At 36.9% G+C, this 17,643-nt stretch overlaps 1 protein-coding gene across 1 annotated transcript in view; it reads left to right on the forward strand.

Annotated features, from left to right (window-relative positions):
• Positions 1 to 546: 546 nt before the first annotated feature.
• LOC307145649 (uncharacterized protein) overlaps positions 547 to 17,643 on the forward strand; it is a 296,817-nt gene continuing 279,720 nt past the window's right edge. Inside the window, exons 1-7 of the mRNA XM_079849011.1 lie at positions 547 to 790; positions 5,596 to 5,749; positions 6,216 to 6,365; positions 11,904 to 12,056; positions 13,407 to 13,556; positions 15,027 to 15,179; positions 15,564 to 15,713. Coding sequence (XP_079705137.1) covers positions 710 to 790; positions 5,596 to 5,749; positions 6,216 to 6,365; positions 11,904 to 12,056; positions 13,407 to 13,556; positions 15,027 to 15,179; positions 15,564 to 15,713 — 991 coding nt within the window. The 5' untranslated portion in view covers positions 547 to 709. The remainder of the gene's footprint in view (positions 791 to 5,595; positions 5,750 to 6,215; positions 6,366 to 11,903; positions 12,057 to 13,406; positions 13,557 to 15,026; positions 15,180 to 15,563; positions 15,714 to 17,643) is intronic.

Raw genomic sequence — 17,643 nt, forward strand, 5'->3', positions numbered from 1 at the left:
GCACAGCTAAGCTTCGCCCACAGGGCCCGCCCCCAGCCGCTCGGTTTTTTCCGGAAAGACTCGGTACAGCCTATCTTTCTGTTAAAAATTTAATAAAACAAAAGACTTTTTGGAGATATGAAGGATGCAATATTACTCTATAGGTACTCAAGATTAACAGGAGATTGAGTGAAAATGAGCATTTCACCCCCCCTTTAAAATGTTTGATTTTAAAACTCTGATATCATGTTTTATGTGTATATGTTATGTGTGAATATTCCCAAACTATCTGACAGTGCGATCTCTTTGGGTTATGCAATTTAATTTTTATAAAAAAATAAAATAAATAAAAACAAATATGTCTGGATTAAAGAAAAAATGATTGATAAACATGTATTTGGAATGGAATTAAATAACAAGTACTTTGGGTGTCTTGTTCATTTTATTTATTTTCATATAAAAGCAACAGAACTGTCGTCTTGCCTGCGCTTTTTTCACTCCTCCTCTCACAGCCGCCTATACTCTCGCATACATTTCAGGCGAGGCAAGGCGCATCTCAAACAAGCCTAATGCCGTTTGGAATTAGCCAATTAGTCCCAATTAGTCCATTGTTCGTCAAAACAGATCACCCCGCCCCAAGACTCACGCCATTGGTTGAGCGCTAACTTAAATACGTCCTAAGACAATTATGATTTTCCAGCAGTTCATTGTATGATCGTAAGTGGAGAGGATGACAGCTCGCGTGTATTGCGCTGTGTTATTGTGTCTGTCTGGATGCTTGAGCACAACAGAAGCTGCTCTAGGACGAAACAACACAGGTGAGAAGATCCATGTTCTTTAACTTCATTACGCAGCCTGTAGAAATGCTTGAACGATAACATTAGGCGTCCGGAGAAAGTTGAACTTTGTACATCAGGTTAAATGATTAAAATAAAATTATATGTTAGTGTATAAGCTGTCATAACTCAACCATGCTCTGGAGTTGGAAGGATCCTCGCGTGGACGTAATTGTGTAATCGGGTGAAATGGCTCAATATGTGAGTACCCAGCAAACACATTTACGTTGTGGCACGTTGCATTTCTGCTATGGTTTCGTTAATTCAACTTTATTAAAACTGCATATAATCAAATTGCACTTCCAAAAGTCATACATTTGTGAAAGGGGGGAAAAAAAAAAAAAAAAAAAAAAGAAATAAACGAATATACAAATGTATTTTAAGTATAATAAATAAAATTATAAAAAGCAAAGGCAGATCAGAACATTTAATGAACAAAACCGGGTCTGTATGGCGGATAGTAGCCGAAAGCAGGTGTCACCGGGGAAACATCCACAAATCCAGAGGAGCAAAGAAACGAATGAGACTAAATAGCGGAAAAATCAAACGAAAACCTAAACAGTGCAAGCGAGGCTACATTAATCACATTAGAAATTAAAGTTGTAGGTTGTGTTTGATAGCTGAGGTAGGCTAAACGCAATACTCACGTATCCTTGCTCGGTGATGAATGAGAACACAATGAGCCCAACAGGTGGTTGGAATTTAAAAGGCTGATTTTCCCGCTTCAGGGCAGTGAGTAAATTATGTAGTCCAGTGGTTGTCAAGACACCATTGGCACAACCTTAAGCAATGGCCCTGAACGGTGGTTTAATGTCAACATTGTGACAACGCTGTAACAGCCTTCACTACACAACGTAGTTATAGCAACCTTTTGGCCATGTTGTTAAAACGTTGTTAGAAAGTTGGCTACGTTGTGCCAACGTTCTGTGTTTGCTGGGTAATGACTGGTGTAAACAGTAGCTACACAGACACAATCTGCTGCCCCGATGTTGAAGTTTTGTTTGAAATTGAGACCATTGTATTTAATGGTGGGCAGATCGAGGCTTCGTGGAACACTGAAACGGTTAACTCATGTGCTGTATTGTGACGAGACTTCGAAATAATCCGACACCCGTCTCCACGGAGGACCCCTAGTGGTCAGAACAGTGTAAGTGCAACAAAAACCTGGTCCAAACATGAATAAAAACGCCTCTTAAAAATCTATTGCATATATATTAATTTTTTATTGAAAGTAAAGTCTTTCAAATGCAATTTATCTAATCATCTAATAAGATTATCAAGTGTCCAAATGTTCTTTTATCAATTCAGGGTTTGTTTTGTTTGTTCTATGAATGGCGCGGCTAAACAGGCCAATAAGAGACTATTAGCTACCATTATTCATTTTAATTATACTAATGTCTAATTAAAACTTCTACAAATAACTAAGACTGATCAGATATCTGGTAAAGCCATAGACTGTAAAATCCATAGACACTTGTTCATTGGTTCTTCTCATTGACTCATGATCATGGGTTGACAGATCATCACCACCAGCGGTGAACCATTGAAATTTCAAAACCGTTATGAATGTTATACGTAATGAAGCCTCGTTTACTGAAATCCTGTGACTCTGGCAGGCTGAAACACGCTCCTAACCATTGATTCGGAAAACAAAAGCTCGACCTAATGAAGCAGTGTTTTGAAATTGCCATGACTAATTTTATCTACCGACTGCAATGGAGTTTGGTAGCGTTGTTTGTGCGGCCTATGTCCCACCTAGTGGAAGTGCAGCGAGAGCAGTAGAGTGTATCGCGCACTGTGTTCATCAAGCTTTTAACACTTTCCAACTATATTTATAACTGGACAAATTGAAACGGGTGGATGTAAATCCTTTTATTATATTAATGGTACTTACACTTTTTTTTTTAACAGACATTGATTCTCATTATATCAGTACAGGAGACCCTCAAGTGTGTGTGTACACAAATGCTTGTGTGAGCAAAAACATTAACAATTGCATTGTGAATTTCAGTGCTGATACTGCTATTTTTAGCTTGTATAAAGATCGAGACGTCTCGTCTTGCCACTCTGAAATGAACCAGTTTGTAGAGTGGTGTGATGCCCACCATATAATTGTGAATTATGTGAATTATTGTGGGGTCATGAATGAACTGGCTTTTTAAGCGTGGTGGTTTTTTTTTATATTGTTGTATGATGTGCCGCATTGAAGACTTGGAAGTAAACGGCCACTGCTATGATTGGATAACAGTTTTGCATATGAGTTTCATGTAATGTGTGAATTGGTGGGCGGGGTTAAACGGGCAGTGTTGAAGTAGGCGTTGATCTTCTGCGGAGGTGGTGATCCCCACTTTGAAAAACCTGTCGTTCGCTGTGTCCGCTTTTATTTGACTAACAAGGAAGTTTTCAGTTCTGAAACTTGAAGGATATTCTTATAGTATGATGACCTTATGTCAAAAGCTTTTCTCAGTTCATCACCCCTTTAAAGAAAACTGATGATATTTGATCCAGAGTCAATTGCATATTCATAACCTCTCAAGGCTCCGACTTTATGGTGTCGGTAGTAAGATTGTTTTATCAAGCTGTACTGCAGAATGTGATTAGACACCGATTACACCATTGCTATGGTAGTTTGACAGTACAGTTGAAGCTTGGAATCCAAGCTTGGACGTCTTCAAACGGCCATGAAGATCATGGGCAGAATATAACCTTTTTATCGTCACACCTTGTACGAAAAGTCTATGCTGAGAGAGGCATATCAAATTCTGTGTGATGCAGCGCACACCCTGAACTGATGTTGCCATCGGGTAGGAGGTTAGTGCCATGTTGCAGATTAAACCGGTTTAAGAATTCGTTCATTCCTTCTGCAATTAAGCTATTAAATAGCACGAAGTAAAAAAAAGTTTTCCTTAAGTTTTCAAATTTTCCCGGTTTAACTATATAGCAACTATACATCATAGAGAGCTATTTTAACTTATAAACTGACTCAATATATATATTTTTAAGAGTCAGTGCACATTTAGAAAGATCTTGATCAATTTTAATTTCTTTACAGAGAATGGTCATTTGTTAATTCCACTAAATTAAGCAGTCAGAAGAGTTAAGCGCTCTCTCCCGTCTGCCATCACACTAAGTTATAGTGGGGAAGAAATACAGTAAATGCAGTCATTTGTTTAGTAAAATGAATTGGCATTTATTTTTTTTCACTAATCTGTTGAATAAAGGATTCAACTCGCTCATTAAGACTGACTTGCCTCCACCTACTGGCAGTTTTAGTTTCATAGTTCAAAAGTAGACAGTTTCTTTTCATTTAGGTCCTATTTCAATCATTTAAACTAAGCCACACTAGGTAGGAATTCCGTTGGTCAAACAACGACCCCTAGAGTCTCTGTGGACTACTTGTATTTAACGTTACTGTCGTAAATACCACTCACGCAGAGCAGTCTCTTCACTCACGGCCTGATACCCTCCCCCCTGTATACCGGTCCCTGTTCAGTCGGATGGAAGCTGTAACGAGTGGAAATAAGGTGTGTCCCCTTTAAGAGCTGCGCGCGCCCTGTTTAACTTTCGGCAGTCTGTATTGTATGTGCGCCTCGAACATTCCGTAAGCGGATTGTTTCTGTTTGATGCTCATTCGTGTCCTATTTTTGTCTATCAAGTAATGCTGTGGACGGTAAAACGTGTGACAGACAGTTACACGAGTTCGATTGGGTAATAACAGAGACAATATAAAAGGACTTTGGTAATAAACACAACGCGTTTCAAATCGTCGGACATCGAACATCGAGCTAGCCTCCGAAGATGTCTAACGTTAAGTTACTAGCAGCTAATCCATCAACAAGAACACCAGGTGCTTTTTGGCTCACACCAACGAGTGAAAGCTTGTCCGAGTGATATACAATATAACAAGCAATATACTTACAAGTCCAACAGCATGTGAGGACGTGTTGGGGGAAGTGAGGTAGCCTATGCCATAAAGCAGTCGAATTTTGAGCGCGGGGGTTACTACCCGAACCCCGAAGTTTAAAAGTACGATTAAAAACTATACAGACCCCGCCAGGCTATGGCAGACATGTCATTCAACCTATTGTAAGTCTATGTACCATCACAAGAGTCTTGGAAATATATTATGAAGGTTGAAAAGTTACCTAGTGCTGCTTTAATATTTCTACATTAAAGGTTACATTTAAAACTTTAATCTCTTTACATAATTTATGCAATTACAAGTTGCTGTGCAAATCCACATGTCTGAGCTGCATTAAACTGTTTAAACCCAAAGATGGATTTTAGTGATAATACTGACTTCATTTTATTGTTAATACAGGTAATTGTCACAGTGTCTTTGTATTCTGATTTAATTTTATTAAATTTAAGAAATCTGATATAACAGGACACAGATATGACAATACATTTAAAAATACTGTAATGTTCATCTCTACCAGTGTTATTTTTATCAGTCTGTCTCTGAGCACATCCAGTATTTTATTTTATTATAATGACTATATCACTGCTGAACTTTGACTTGACTAGGCATATTAAAGCATGGCTAGGCATTCATTGTTCTAGGAACCTCAAAGCATATTTTAATTTGTATATTTTGTGCTCCATAATGTTCTTGGTCATTTGTAGCGTATAGGTCCAAAACAAACTCAAGCCCCCATAAGTCCTGTCCTGATTATAACCTGCTCTTCTGTAGTGTTCCTTACAGCAACAACTGCAAAATAACCAAAAACCCCAGTGAAAGACATTCAGTGATATGGCTTCTCTGTCATGTGTCTGTATAACAGTAAAGCCAGGAGTGTGTCCAAACACAAAGTATGCAGCAGAAGTGTGTGCCCGAATACGTTTCGTGTCGTGTGCCAATGACAGTGACTGTGCCAAAAATGAGAAATGCTGCAGCAATGGATGTGGACTTCAGTGTATGGCTCCAGTTATAGGTATGGTATTATATGTGATCAATAAAAAAAGTAACTAAATTGCACGTTTTCTGTAATTAAACGCAATGAATCACACCTAGCATTTAAGGTCTTTTATATATATTTATATTGTAGTAATTTCACATTTAATCTCCAAATTAATTTAGAAACAACATAGACAGTGGGCTGATATTTCAAATATTTGTTTAACGGCATCTTTTTATGTAGGAGGGCCTCACTGATACCAATATTGATCAGACAGATTTTTTTTTTTTGCGCCATTAATTATAGGCATTGACTACAGTAGAATTAAAATCAATACATTTTTCTATCAATATATTTGGGTTTTTTAGGCTTTAAAAAATAAAACAACTTTGTTTTAAATTCACTTAAATTATATCTTCACAAACTCATTGTTATAAATGTCACATTTACCTCCCCTTCAATATATCAGAGCTAATTTCTTTTTCTTGTTTCTGTATAACAGTGAAGCCAGGAGTGTGTCCAATCCTAAACTATGTAGGAGTGTGTAACATGATGCGTCCCATGATGTGTGCCAATGACACTGACTGTGCCGACAATAAGAAATGCTGCAGCACTACATGTGGTGGACGTGAGTGTATGGCTCCAGTTACAGGTATTATATTATAATATGCAGTCATTAAAAAACTAAATAATTGCTCTTTTTCTGTAATTAAGCGCAATGAATCACACCTAACATTAAAGTTATTTTACATTTCTATATTGTAGTAATTTCACATTTAATCTCAATTAATTTAGAAACAATGATATGGTTGATGGCTGATATTTCAAATATTTGTTTAATGCCATCTTTTTATGAAAGGCATCACTGATACAATACTGCTCCTGATGTCTCTATGAATGTTTTTTTTTCTGCTTAAACTTTAGCCATTAATTATAGGCATTCATCATTACAGTATAATTAAAAGCGATACATTTTTCTATTAATATAATGTTTTATTAGGCTTTAAAAAATTACTCAATTTTAGTATTGCTGCTTATGAACATCCTTTTTCAAATACCAGGTCAATATTGATTTTCACTAACGACAAAACAACAATTTTTTTATTTAACAATCAGAAATGCTGCAGAAGGCTATATATTGGCACAATTTGGCAGGGAGTTTTAAGGGGCAATGCAAGAAGATTTTGGGCCCTTCCAGAGCTGCTATTTTTACGTTTAATAAAAACATTTGTTACTCGAAATAATGATATAAATGTTAACTAATTTAAATTTAAGGTTTTAATCTTGGTTTCAGGTTTAGTTAAATATTTTTATTATTGCTGTCAGTCGATCAGCTAATCACTTCTGTTATTATTATTATTATTATTTTTATTTTTTTTCAAACATCAGTTAATCTTTTTATATTGTAGTAATTTCATAGCTGCTCTCCAAATCGATGTAGAAACAAATTAAAGACGGTATATTTTAAGTTGTTGTAATGGCATCGTTTTATGAATGAAGGCCAGGATCACTGATATTAAGCTAAAATCAATTTCAGAGACGGTTCCAGTATTAAGTTGTATAAATATTGAGACATTCAACACTACAGTATAACTGAAGGCTATAAATTTACACTTATTGTGCTTTTAAAAAAACAATTATTTAAGTGAACTTAAAAAAAATCGTCACATTAACCCATTATAATAATTTACATTTATAAACCTTTACCTGTGGCATTCCTACCTGTCTAACGGGTCGAAAAATATACAGAAATTTAATAAAGTTATCAAACACTTTACAGTCTTTACTGCATAAATTATAAATTAAATATTTCTCACATTTACTACTTGCTTTCTATAATTCACATTTATTTTACTGCATTATTATTATTATTATTATTATTATTATTATAATTATTATTATTATTATTATTCATGTTTGTGTATGTAAGAAAACAAAATCACAAAAAAAGTAATAAAATAAACCAAAGTGGTGATTTGGGCGCCCCTAGCATCCTGGGCCTAAATGCCTGATATACTCTGCACCCCCTAGACCAGCCCAACACCCCCACTATAAACGCACCCCTGACTATGGGGCTGTTAAATGCTTGAATCTGATTGGTTGATGAAGATTCTAAGGTATGCAATTATTTTTAGAGGAAAGCAGGCTAAAGTAGTTCCAGACAGGTCTTGACCGCATTACATGTCCATATCACTTCGCCAAATGATTTCAAAGGCATTTTTTTCAAATGGCAAAATAACCAAAAAAGTTAAAACCCAGTAAAAGACGTGCTCAAACTCTTGAAACTTGAAACGCACAGGTCAGAACAAACGGCCATCAGGGCCGGGCTGAAGCTGGTACCTGGGCGTGGCAGGGGGGCTTTAACAGCGCCCCCTTGAATGGGATCCTAACACTTGTCCATAAATCAAACACACTTGCATGAATTAATATGAATCTCGGTACACATATAGATCTAATCGGGCCGAGCAACTTCCACACTCTGTTATTAGCTCCACCCAACAGGAAGTCAGCTATTATGGGTTGTTTGAAAAACGCATCCTCTGGAATTTGTAATACTCCTCCTAGAGTTCATCCGATCGCCACCAAACTCGGTGTGCATGAAGACAAGACATTGAGGATGATAAATTGCAGACGGATTTTTGATATCTCGAACGGTTTGGCCATGGCAAGGAAAGGAATTTATGGTGAATAAGGGACACAGGAAGTGTTTTATAACTTCAGCATACATTAACTGATCTTGATGAAACTTCAGCAGTGTGTTCGTTGTAAGAGGCCGATCTCATGGATGTAACTATTGTGAGTTGAATGAACCTCATTGGTTTTTCCGAAGTTGAATGAAAGTCTTACGAGTTTTGGAACAACATGAGGGTGACTTATTGATGACAGAATTTAAATTTTTTGGAGAACTAACCCTCCAGGTAAATTCAGTAATCTCTGGTACGTTTACCTTGAAGGTCGTCCCAAGACCCAGTGTGAGCAGCAAAGAGACAGTCTTCAGAATCAAAACGGTGGTGTTATTCCGATCGGAGCCTTCATCCCTGAGTGTGATGAGGAGGGTCAGTACAGCCCTCAGCAGTGCCACGGGTCCACAGGTTACTGCTGGTGTGTGGACAGTAGGGGGCAGGAGAAAGCAGGAACCCGAACTCCACCTGGAACCCCGAGTATAAACTGTGACAAGCCTGGTAAGCAGGTCTACCTGAACCTGAAGTTTTTTTGTAGAAAATTGTTATAGTCCTCTCTCAATAGGTCACATGTCCTATTTTAAATAACTATTTCTAATGTTTTTATTACTAATTAATTGTCTTGGGATCTGATATACTGTAGCAAATGCTTTTTTTGTTTTGTTTTTTGGGGTCAGTTTTAAAGTTCTTAAGTTTCTTCTGCTCACGAAGGCTGCATTTATTTGATCAAAAATACAGTAAAAACTGTAATATTGTTAAATATTATTACAATTTAAAATAACTGTTTTATGTTAAGCCCTGAAAGGGCGAAGGCCCTATTGTTTTCCTTAGGATTATTATTTTTCTTTTCTTTTTTTTCTTTTTTTTCTTTCTACTTCTCGGGCACTTTTGGGGCCCTTAACGTGCTCAAACTCTTGAAACTTTGCACACAGGTCAGAACCCGTGGCTGTCAGGGCTGGGCTGAAGCTGGTACCCGGTAGAGTGCGGATTGGGCCGAATTTTTCTGTCCGAGCCCAGCCCGCGTTCAACAGTTAAAATCAAATTTTTTTTTCTCATACTAATGACACATGTATGTTTGTTTGTGTGGAAAGCCCGCTTTTATTAAGCAACTGTAGGAAGGCATTCGGAAATGTCAACAGGATGAGTGCATCAGTGCGCACGGAGCAACAAGCGCACTTAACACAGGCGCGCATGCACGTGTTTCGTTGTCACGGTTACATTAACAAATTTCCGCACACAGGAAGACAGATGTTATGGTAATATTTTACACGCATTTTAATCACAAAAATGAACGTTTGCATCAATTAAAAGCATCAGGCACATTGGCTACCTACATAAGCTGTTTTAAATTTAAAATGTTCAATGCCTTATCGCGCTGACGTGATCATGACCGAGCCCGACCCGAACCCGAACATAATTTCTAAATATCTGTCCGAACCCTGCCCGGCCCGTCGGGCTCGGGTCGGGTATCCATCCTCTAGTACCCGGGCGTGGCAGAGGGGCTCGACAGCATCATATATATATAAATTACATATATAGATATATAGATATATAGATATAGATAGATAGATATAGATATAGAGAGAGATCCATGTAATGTGTGAATTGGTGGGCGGGGTTAAATGAGCAGTGTTGAAGGCGTTGATCTTCTGCGGAGGTGGTGATCCCCACTTTGAAAAACCTGTCGTTCGCTGTGTCCGCTTTTATTTGACTAACAAGGAAGTTTTCAGTTCTGAAACTTGCAGGATATTCTTATAGTATGATGACCTTATGTCAAAAGCTTTTCTCAGTTCATCACCCCTTTAAAGAAAACTGAGATGATATTTGATCCAGAGTCAATTGGAGACCATAGCCCTGCATATTCATAACCTCCCAATCACGCGTGTTCTCATATAAATATCTTAGTGTTTATATTGACTGTTCTCTTGCATGGCATGTTCATGTTGACAACTTGTGCAGTTGTGCACTCGTTTTCAACAAAGATTGTATTTTTGAGAAGGCTCCGACTTTATGGTGTCGGTAGTAAGATTGTTTTATCAAGCTGTACTGCAGAATGTGATTAGACACGGATTACACCATTGCTATGGTAGTTTGACAGTACAGTTGAAATCCAAGCTTGGACGTCTTCAAACGGCCATGAAGATCATGGGCAGAATATAACCTTTTTATCGTCACACCTTGTACGAAAAAGTGTTTCCCACACATAGACTAATTCGTGGCGGTGCGCCACAGAATCAACACCGGCCGCCACATATTGCGTTTCGTAATTTTTATTTTTTTAAAACATTTTTTTACGCAATTTAAAACACGCTGCGTATTCGTTCAGCTGCATTTCCTTTCCCTGCTCTCCCTCCGTCTCTGTCACTCTCGTCTCTCACAAGTTTTTTTTTTTTTGTCTCGCCAAGCCTTATTTGATCAGTGAGTGATGTAGATGACTTCTGCTGTGCTTGCGATAGGGTGCATATTACAGAGAGAGAGAGAGAGAGAGAGCGAGAGAGAGCGAGAACCCTCACCGTCTTTAAACTGTCTTGCTCTCTCGCTCCCTCGCGCATATTAATAAAAATCAATTGAGAATTGACACGATTTTATTTTATTATAATGACTATCACTGCTGAACTTTGACTTGACTAGGCATATTAAAGCATGGCTAGGCATTCATTGTTCTAGGAACCTCAAAGCATATTTTAATTAGTATATTTTGTGCTCCATTATGATGTTCTTGGTCATTTGTAGCGTATAGGTCCAAAACAAACTCAAGCCCCCATAAGTCCTGTCCTGATTATAACCTGCTCTTCTGTAGTGTTCCTTACAGCAACAACTGCAAAATAACCAAAAACCCCAGTGAAAGACATTCAGTGATTTGGCTTTTGTCATGTGTCTGTATAACAGTAAAGCCAGGAGTGTGTCCAAACACAAAGTATGCAGCAGAAGTGTGTGCCCGAATACGTTTCGTGTCGTGTGCCGTTGACGGTGACTGTGCCAAAAATGAGAAATGCTGCAGCAATGGATGTGGACTTCAGTGTATGGCTCCAGTTATGGCTCCAGTTATAGGTATGGTATTATATGTGGTCAATAAAAAAAAGTAACTAAATTGCACGTTTTCTGTAATTTAAACGCAATAAATCACACCTAGCATTCAAGTTTTTATATATTTTTATACTGTAGTAATTTCACATTTAATCTCCAAATTAATTTAGAAACAACATAGACAGTGGGCTGATATTTCAAATATTTGTTTAACGGCATCTTTTTATGTAGGAGGGCCTCACTGATGCCAATACTGATCCTGAATTATTATTTTTTAGCCATTAATTATAGGCATTCATCATTACAGTAGAATTAAAAGCAATACATTTTTCTATCAATATATTTGTTTTATTAGGCTTTAAAAAAATATAACAACTTTGTGAAAATTTGTTCATTTTTTGAAAGTCATCGTAATAAATGTCACATTTACCTCCCCTTCAATATATCAGAGCTAATTTCTTTTTCGTGTTTCTGTATAACAGTGAAGCCAGGAGTGTGTCCAATCCCAAGCTATGAAGGAGTGTGTAACATGATGCGTCCAGTGAGCAGGTGTGCCAATGACCGTGACTGTGCCGACAATAAGAAATGCTGCAGCACTACATGTGGTGGACATCAGTGTATGGCTCCAGTTACAGGTATTATATTATATTATAATAAATGCTGTTAAGCAAAAAATAACTAATTAATTGCACATTTTCTGTTAGCGCAATGAATCACACCTAACATTCAAGTTCTTTTATATATTTTTATATTTGTAGTAATTTCACATTTAATCTCTAAATGAATTTAGAAATAACATAGACACAGTGGGCTGATATTTCAAATATTTGTTTAATGCCATCATTTTATGAAAGGCATCACTGATACCAATACTGCTACTGATGTCTCTATGAAAATGGTTTTTTTTTTTCTGCTTAAATTTTAGCCATTAATTATAGGCATTCATCATTACAGTATATTTGAAAGGGATACTTTTATTAGGTAAACACTAGCGATGTTTTAGTTAATACAGCTAATCACTTCTGTAATCGCTTTTTTTTTTTTTTTTTTTTTTTTAAACATCAGTTAATCTTTTTATATTGTAGTAATTTCATAGCTGCTCTCCAAATCGACGTAGAAAAAAATTAAAGACGGTATATTTTAATTATTTGTTGTAATGGCATCTTTTTATTAATGAAGGCCAGGATCACTGATATTAATACTGGAACTGTCTCTGAAATTGATTTTAGTTTAAGTTGTGTTATTAAATATTGAGACCTTGAACACTACAGTATAATTTAAGGCTATAAAATTCAACATTTATTGTGCTTTTAAAAAAAATTAACTTAAGTGAACTTAAATCTTAACATTAACCCATTATAATAATTTACATTTTATAAACCTTTACCTGTGGCATTCCTACCTGTCTAATGGGTCGAAAAATATACAGAAATTGAATAAAGTTATCAAACACTTTACAGTCTTTACTGCATAAATTATAAATTAAATATTTCTCACATTTACTACTTGCTTTCTATAATTCACATTTATTTTACTGCATTATTATTATTATTATTATGATTTATTATTATTATTATTATTATTCATGTTTGTGCATGTAAGAAAACAAAATCACAAAAAAAGTAATAAAATAAACCAAAGTGGTGATTTGGGCCCCCCTAGCATCCTGGGCCCAAATGCCTGATATACTCTGCACCCCCTAGACCAGCCCAACACCCCCACTATAAACGCACCCCTGACTACGGGGCTGTTAAATGCTTGAATCTGATTGGTTGACGAAGATTCTAAGGTATGCAATTATTTTTAGGGGAAAGCAGGCTAAAGTAGTTCCAGACAGGTCTTGACCGCATTACATGTCCATATCACTTCGCCAAATGATTTCAAAGGCATTTTTTTCAAATAGCAAAATAACCAAAAAAGTTAAAACCCAGTAAAAGACATTCGGCATTCAGTGATTTGGCTTCTGTCATGTGTCTGTATAACAGTAAAGCCAGGAGTGTGTCCAAGAAGAAAATATGAAGCAGCAATGTGTCCCCGGATACGTTTCGTGTCGTGTGCCAATGACAGTGACTGTGCCAACAATGAGAAATGCTGCAGCAATGGATGTGGACTTCAGTGTATGGCTCCAGTTACAGGTATTTTTATATTATATTAGGTTTATTAGGCTTTAAAACTTATTTAAGTGAACTTAAAACAATCTTCAAAAAAATGCATTTTAGCAGGCTTAATTAAAAGGATAGTTCACCCAAAAATGAAAATTAGCCCATGATTTACTCGCCCTTAAGACATCCGGTGTATATGACATTCTTCTTTCAGATGAATACAATCGGAGTTATATTAATGTCCTGGCTCTTCCAAGCTTTATAATGGCAGTGAATGGTGGTTTCAGTTTTGAAGTCCATCAAAGTGCATCTATCATCGTAAGTGCTCCACACGGCTCCAGATTTAAAACTTTATAAAGTAAAATAACTAGACTCAAGCTGAATCTGTATGTTAGGCCGCAAACTAAAGCACAACTTATGCGAGTGATAGGACATATTGTTGATATTTACGCCACACCATGATGCATTACGCTACTTCCGACGTCACAAGTTGCGCAAATAGACTGCGTTTGGCCAGAAGCTAGTTATTTTACTTTATAAAGTTTTAAACCTGGATATTTTTCTTATACAAACGCATTGTTTCACTTCAGAAAGCCTTTATTAACCCCCCGGATTACTTTAATGATGGATGGATGCACTTTGGACTTCATAACCGAAACAACCATTCACTGCCATTATAAAGCTTGGAAGAGCCAGGACAATTTTTATTTTTTTATTTTTTTTTAAATATAACTCATTGTATTCGTCTGAAAGAAGAATGTCATTATATTAGGATGACTTGGGTGAGTAAATCATGGGCTAATTTTAATTTTTCTGTGAACTATCCTTTGAACAATCCCTTGAACAATATTTGAACAAATTAAGCCAACTAGTATGATTTATATTCCTTTGGTTTCTCTTAGCATGACTACGTCAGACTTCGTACTTCCGCTCAATTTCAGTTCGCTCCTGTACTCAGTCTGAGATAGCGACCGTTTTCCTCCAGCCTCAAAACAGCCGGCCAATCAACGAACAGAGGGCGGGCTGAGAGCCGTGACGTAGACGCTGATTGTACCGTGGATGCGTAGATTTACTTCACATAATCTGCAAAAGTCGTTCACAGCCATGTTCACTCCGGTATTTCGCTCGATGGTTTTGTTGATGTGTTTACAGTGGAAGTTAGATGCGGCTGAGCATGCGCATAACACACGCCATAACCAAACGTTATGTGATTGGCTTACGGGTAACCAATGATTTTAAACTTCAGACAAGCGCCCCCCCGCGAGAAAGAAAACGCTTTTCAATTATGCCATGCCAGACTCTGTCTGCAAAGCGAAGTAGCAGAGTTTGGTATTACCAGGCTAGGTTTCTCTACCCAATACATTTAAAAATTACAAATCCAGTGAAAATACAGGAATCGGACTCGTTCTGGAAAAAGTGGTATTGGTGCATCCAAGTCACATTTACTTGCCCTTAAATATATCAGGACTTTTTTTTTCTTTTTCTGTCATGTCTGTTTAACAGCAAAGCCAGGAGTGTGTCCAATCACAAAACATATACCAATAATGTGTCCCCTGATGCTTTCCGTGTCGTGTGCCGATGACAGTGACTGTGCCGACAATAAGAAATGCTGCAGCACTACTTGTGGTGGACGTGGGTGTGTAGCTCCAGTTACAGGTATTATATTATGTTTTATATTATGTTATATACTAATATTATATTATGGGCAGAGGTGCTGTTAAGAGTTTTAAGGGGGGTATGCAAGAGAATTTTGGGCCCCTTCCAGTGTTTTATTTTTAATTTTTAAATGTATTCACTTATTTCTTGTTCACTATGGGGATGTTGTGTGCTTGAATTTGATTGGTTGACGAAGATTCTAAGGTGTGTAATTATATTCAGGGACATGCATGGCTGAAGTAGTTCGAGGCAGGTCTTGACCGCATTTTGTTCATGTCCATTGTCCATATCATTTCAGTTATATCACAGGTCTTTACAGCAACAACAGCAAAAAGCGTTAAAGGCATTCATTGATTTTTCTTCTCTATCATTTCTGTATAACAGCAAAGCCAGGAGTGTGTCCAAGCAGAAAATCTAAACCAGGAATGTGTCCCCTGATGCATTTCATGTCATGTTTTGATGACAGTGACTGTGCCAACAATGATAAATGCTGCAGCAACGGATGTGGACTTGACTGTATGGCTCCAGTTACAGGTTATATTATATTATATTATATTATATTATATTATATTATATTATATTATATTATATTATATTATATTATATTATATTATATTATATTATATTATATTATATTATATTATATTAGCACGGCAAGGATTCGCCCGTAGACTCGAGGCCGTGTGTATGGTGTACATTTTAGGACCTCCTCAGTCATATGACAAATGCATCATGCCTCAGACTAAAAGGCTTCAGCTATTGACCGAAACTGCATCTCGCTTCAGGTCACAGGAAAAACAAAGTCAGGTCTCGTACAATTAGGCATTGGGCGAAACGGCCTCAGGTGGAAACATAAAAAGTTTCAAATTGTTCAGAAGTGGTACAGAATAAATTCAGAAGAGCAAATTGTAAGCTGTAGGCTACTTGTACCTGAATTGATTTTATTTTAATAAAACATGTCCCACTGAGATTTAGTACATTTGTATTCGCTAGCTTTAGTTGCATGTTTAAAAATTAGATGAGTAACATATTGCAACTATCTAGCTTGTATGTTGGCAAAATATGGTGAAGAATACTTGAGCTTTTTTTTTTTTTTTAATAAACCCAGGCTGCTTTGTGTACAGAGGGTACCAGAGAAATGGCTAAATAAGTATTAGTGCTGTCAATCAATTAAAAAAAAAAAGAAAATCAATTTTTATTTTTATCGTGACTGCAAAAATATGAAACATTTCTGATGTTTTATTGTAGTAATTTCAGTTACTTTCCAAATTAAAGCAACACTAAGGAACATTTTTTACCTTAAAATAATGTTTCCAAAATCGTATCAGTGGTTCATCAAGTCGTAACGGGTGAAAGGCACTTCTGGATTTGCTTTGCGGCCCTATATCTGCTATAACCACGCTATGCAAGTTTGCCAAACCGGGATGTGTTTCTGTAGTTCGAATGAGACATAAGAAAACTACAAATCTGACTTGCTTTACGTCAAGTGTTACAATAGTCATTTAGTTTTTCTTCGTTTCTGATGTCGCAATACATCATACTTTCATGAAATCATGCAACATACTCTACCTTGTCTGTGGACATCGTTCATTCCAAAGCCGGTGCTAGATATACAGCGAGCGGGCAGCGAAATTATGACAGTGCTAATGGACAATTCTGGTTCCAACCTGTAGGGTGACCGAAGAAGAAAAGTTCCTTAGTGTTGCTTTAAAGGGGTCATATAATGCCATTTTTGTACAAGCTAATATGATTCTTTAGGGTCTAAATTAAAAGTTTGTAATATTCTTTAATTAAAAATTCTCATTAGTATTTTAAGAACTCTAATTTTACCTGGTCAAAAACAGCTCTGTTTTCAGCACGCCGTTTAAGTGCATGTGTCTTTAAATGATAATGAGCTTTGCTCACCCCGCCCCTCTGTTCTGTGCTTACACAGTTTCTAATAATAACACAATAACCATAACACGTTGTTCATTATAAACGTGGGATTATGAATTATATTGAGAACGTCGTACATAGAAAACATGCCGTAATGTACCCTGAGTGTAAACCTTAGCCGCATTCATCGTGAAGGGTGCTAGCGATTTGCAAAGATTAATATAAATATTAATATAAAGGTTAATAAAACGTTACACTCACTTCAGTTCTTCTGGAGGTGCAGCAGGAACACGAATAGTTGGTACCGATCCTTTTTTCAGGAGCAGCTTCTTAGTAAAACCAGCTTTATACTGACCCTCGTTTGTACAGTAGTCTGGTGAGAAAGGATTCGCGCAAACATGAAAGCATTGACGTTGATTGTTGGGAATATTCCCTCCGAAAACAAAACTCAGCCACTTCAGCGGTCCGGATTTAGGAACATCAAAATGACTGCTGTGTTCCTTATTACACCCAAGAACAGAACACCACAATCGCTTAGACGCCATTCTGCTCATAGACAGTGCTCCAGCAGCTGATTGGCAGCTCGCTC

The sequence above is a fragment of the Squalius cephalus genome (genome assembly GCF_949319135.1).
Source record: "Squalius cephalus genome assembly, chromosome: 18".
Taxonomy (NCBI): domain Eukaryota; kingdom Metazoa; phylum Chordata; class Actinopteri; order Cypriniformes; family Leuciscidae; genus Squalius; species Squalius cephalus.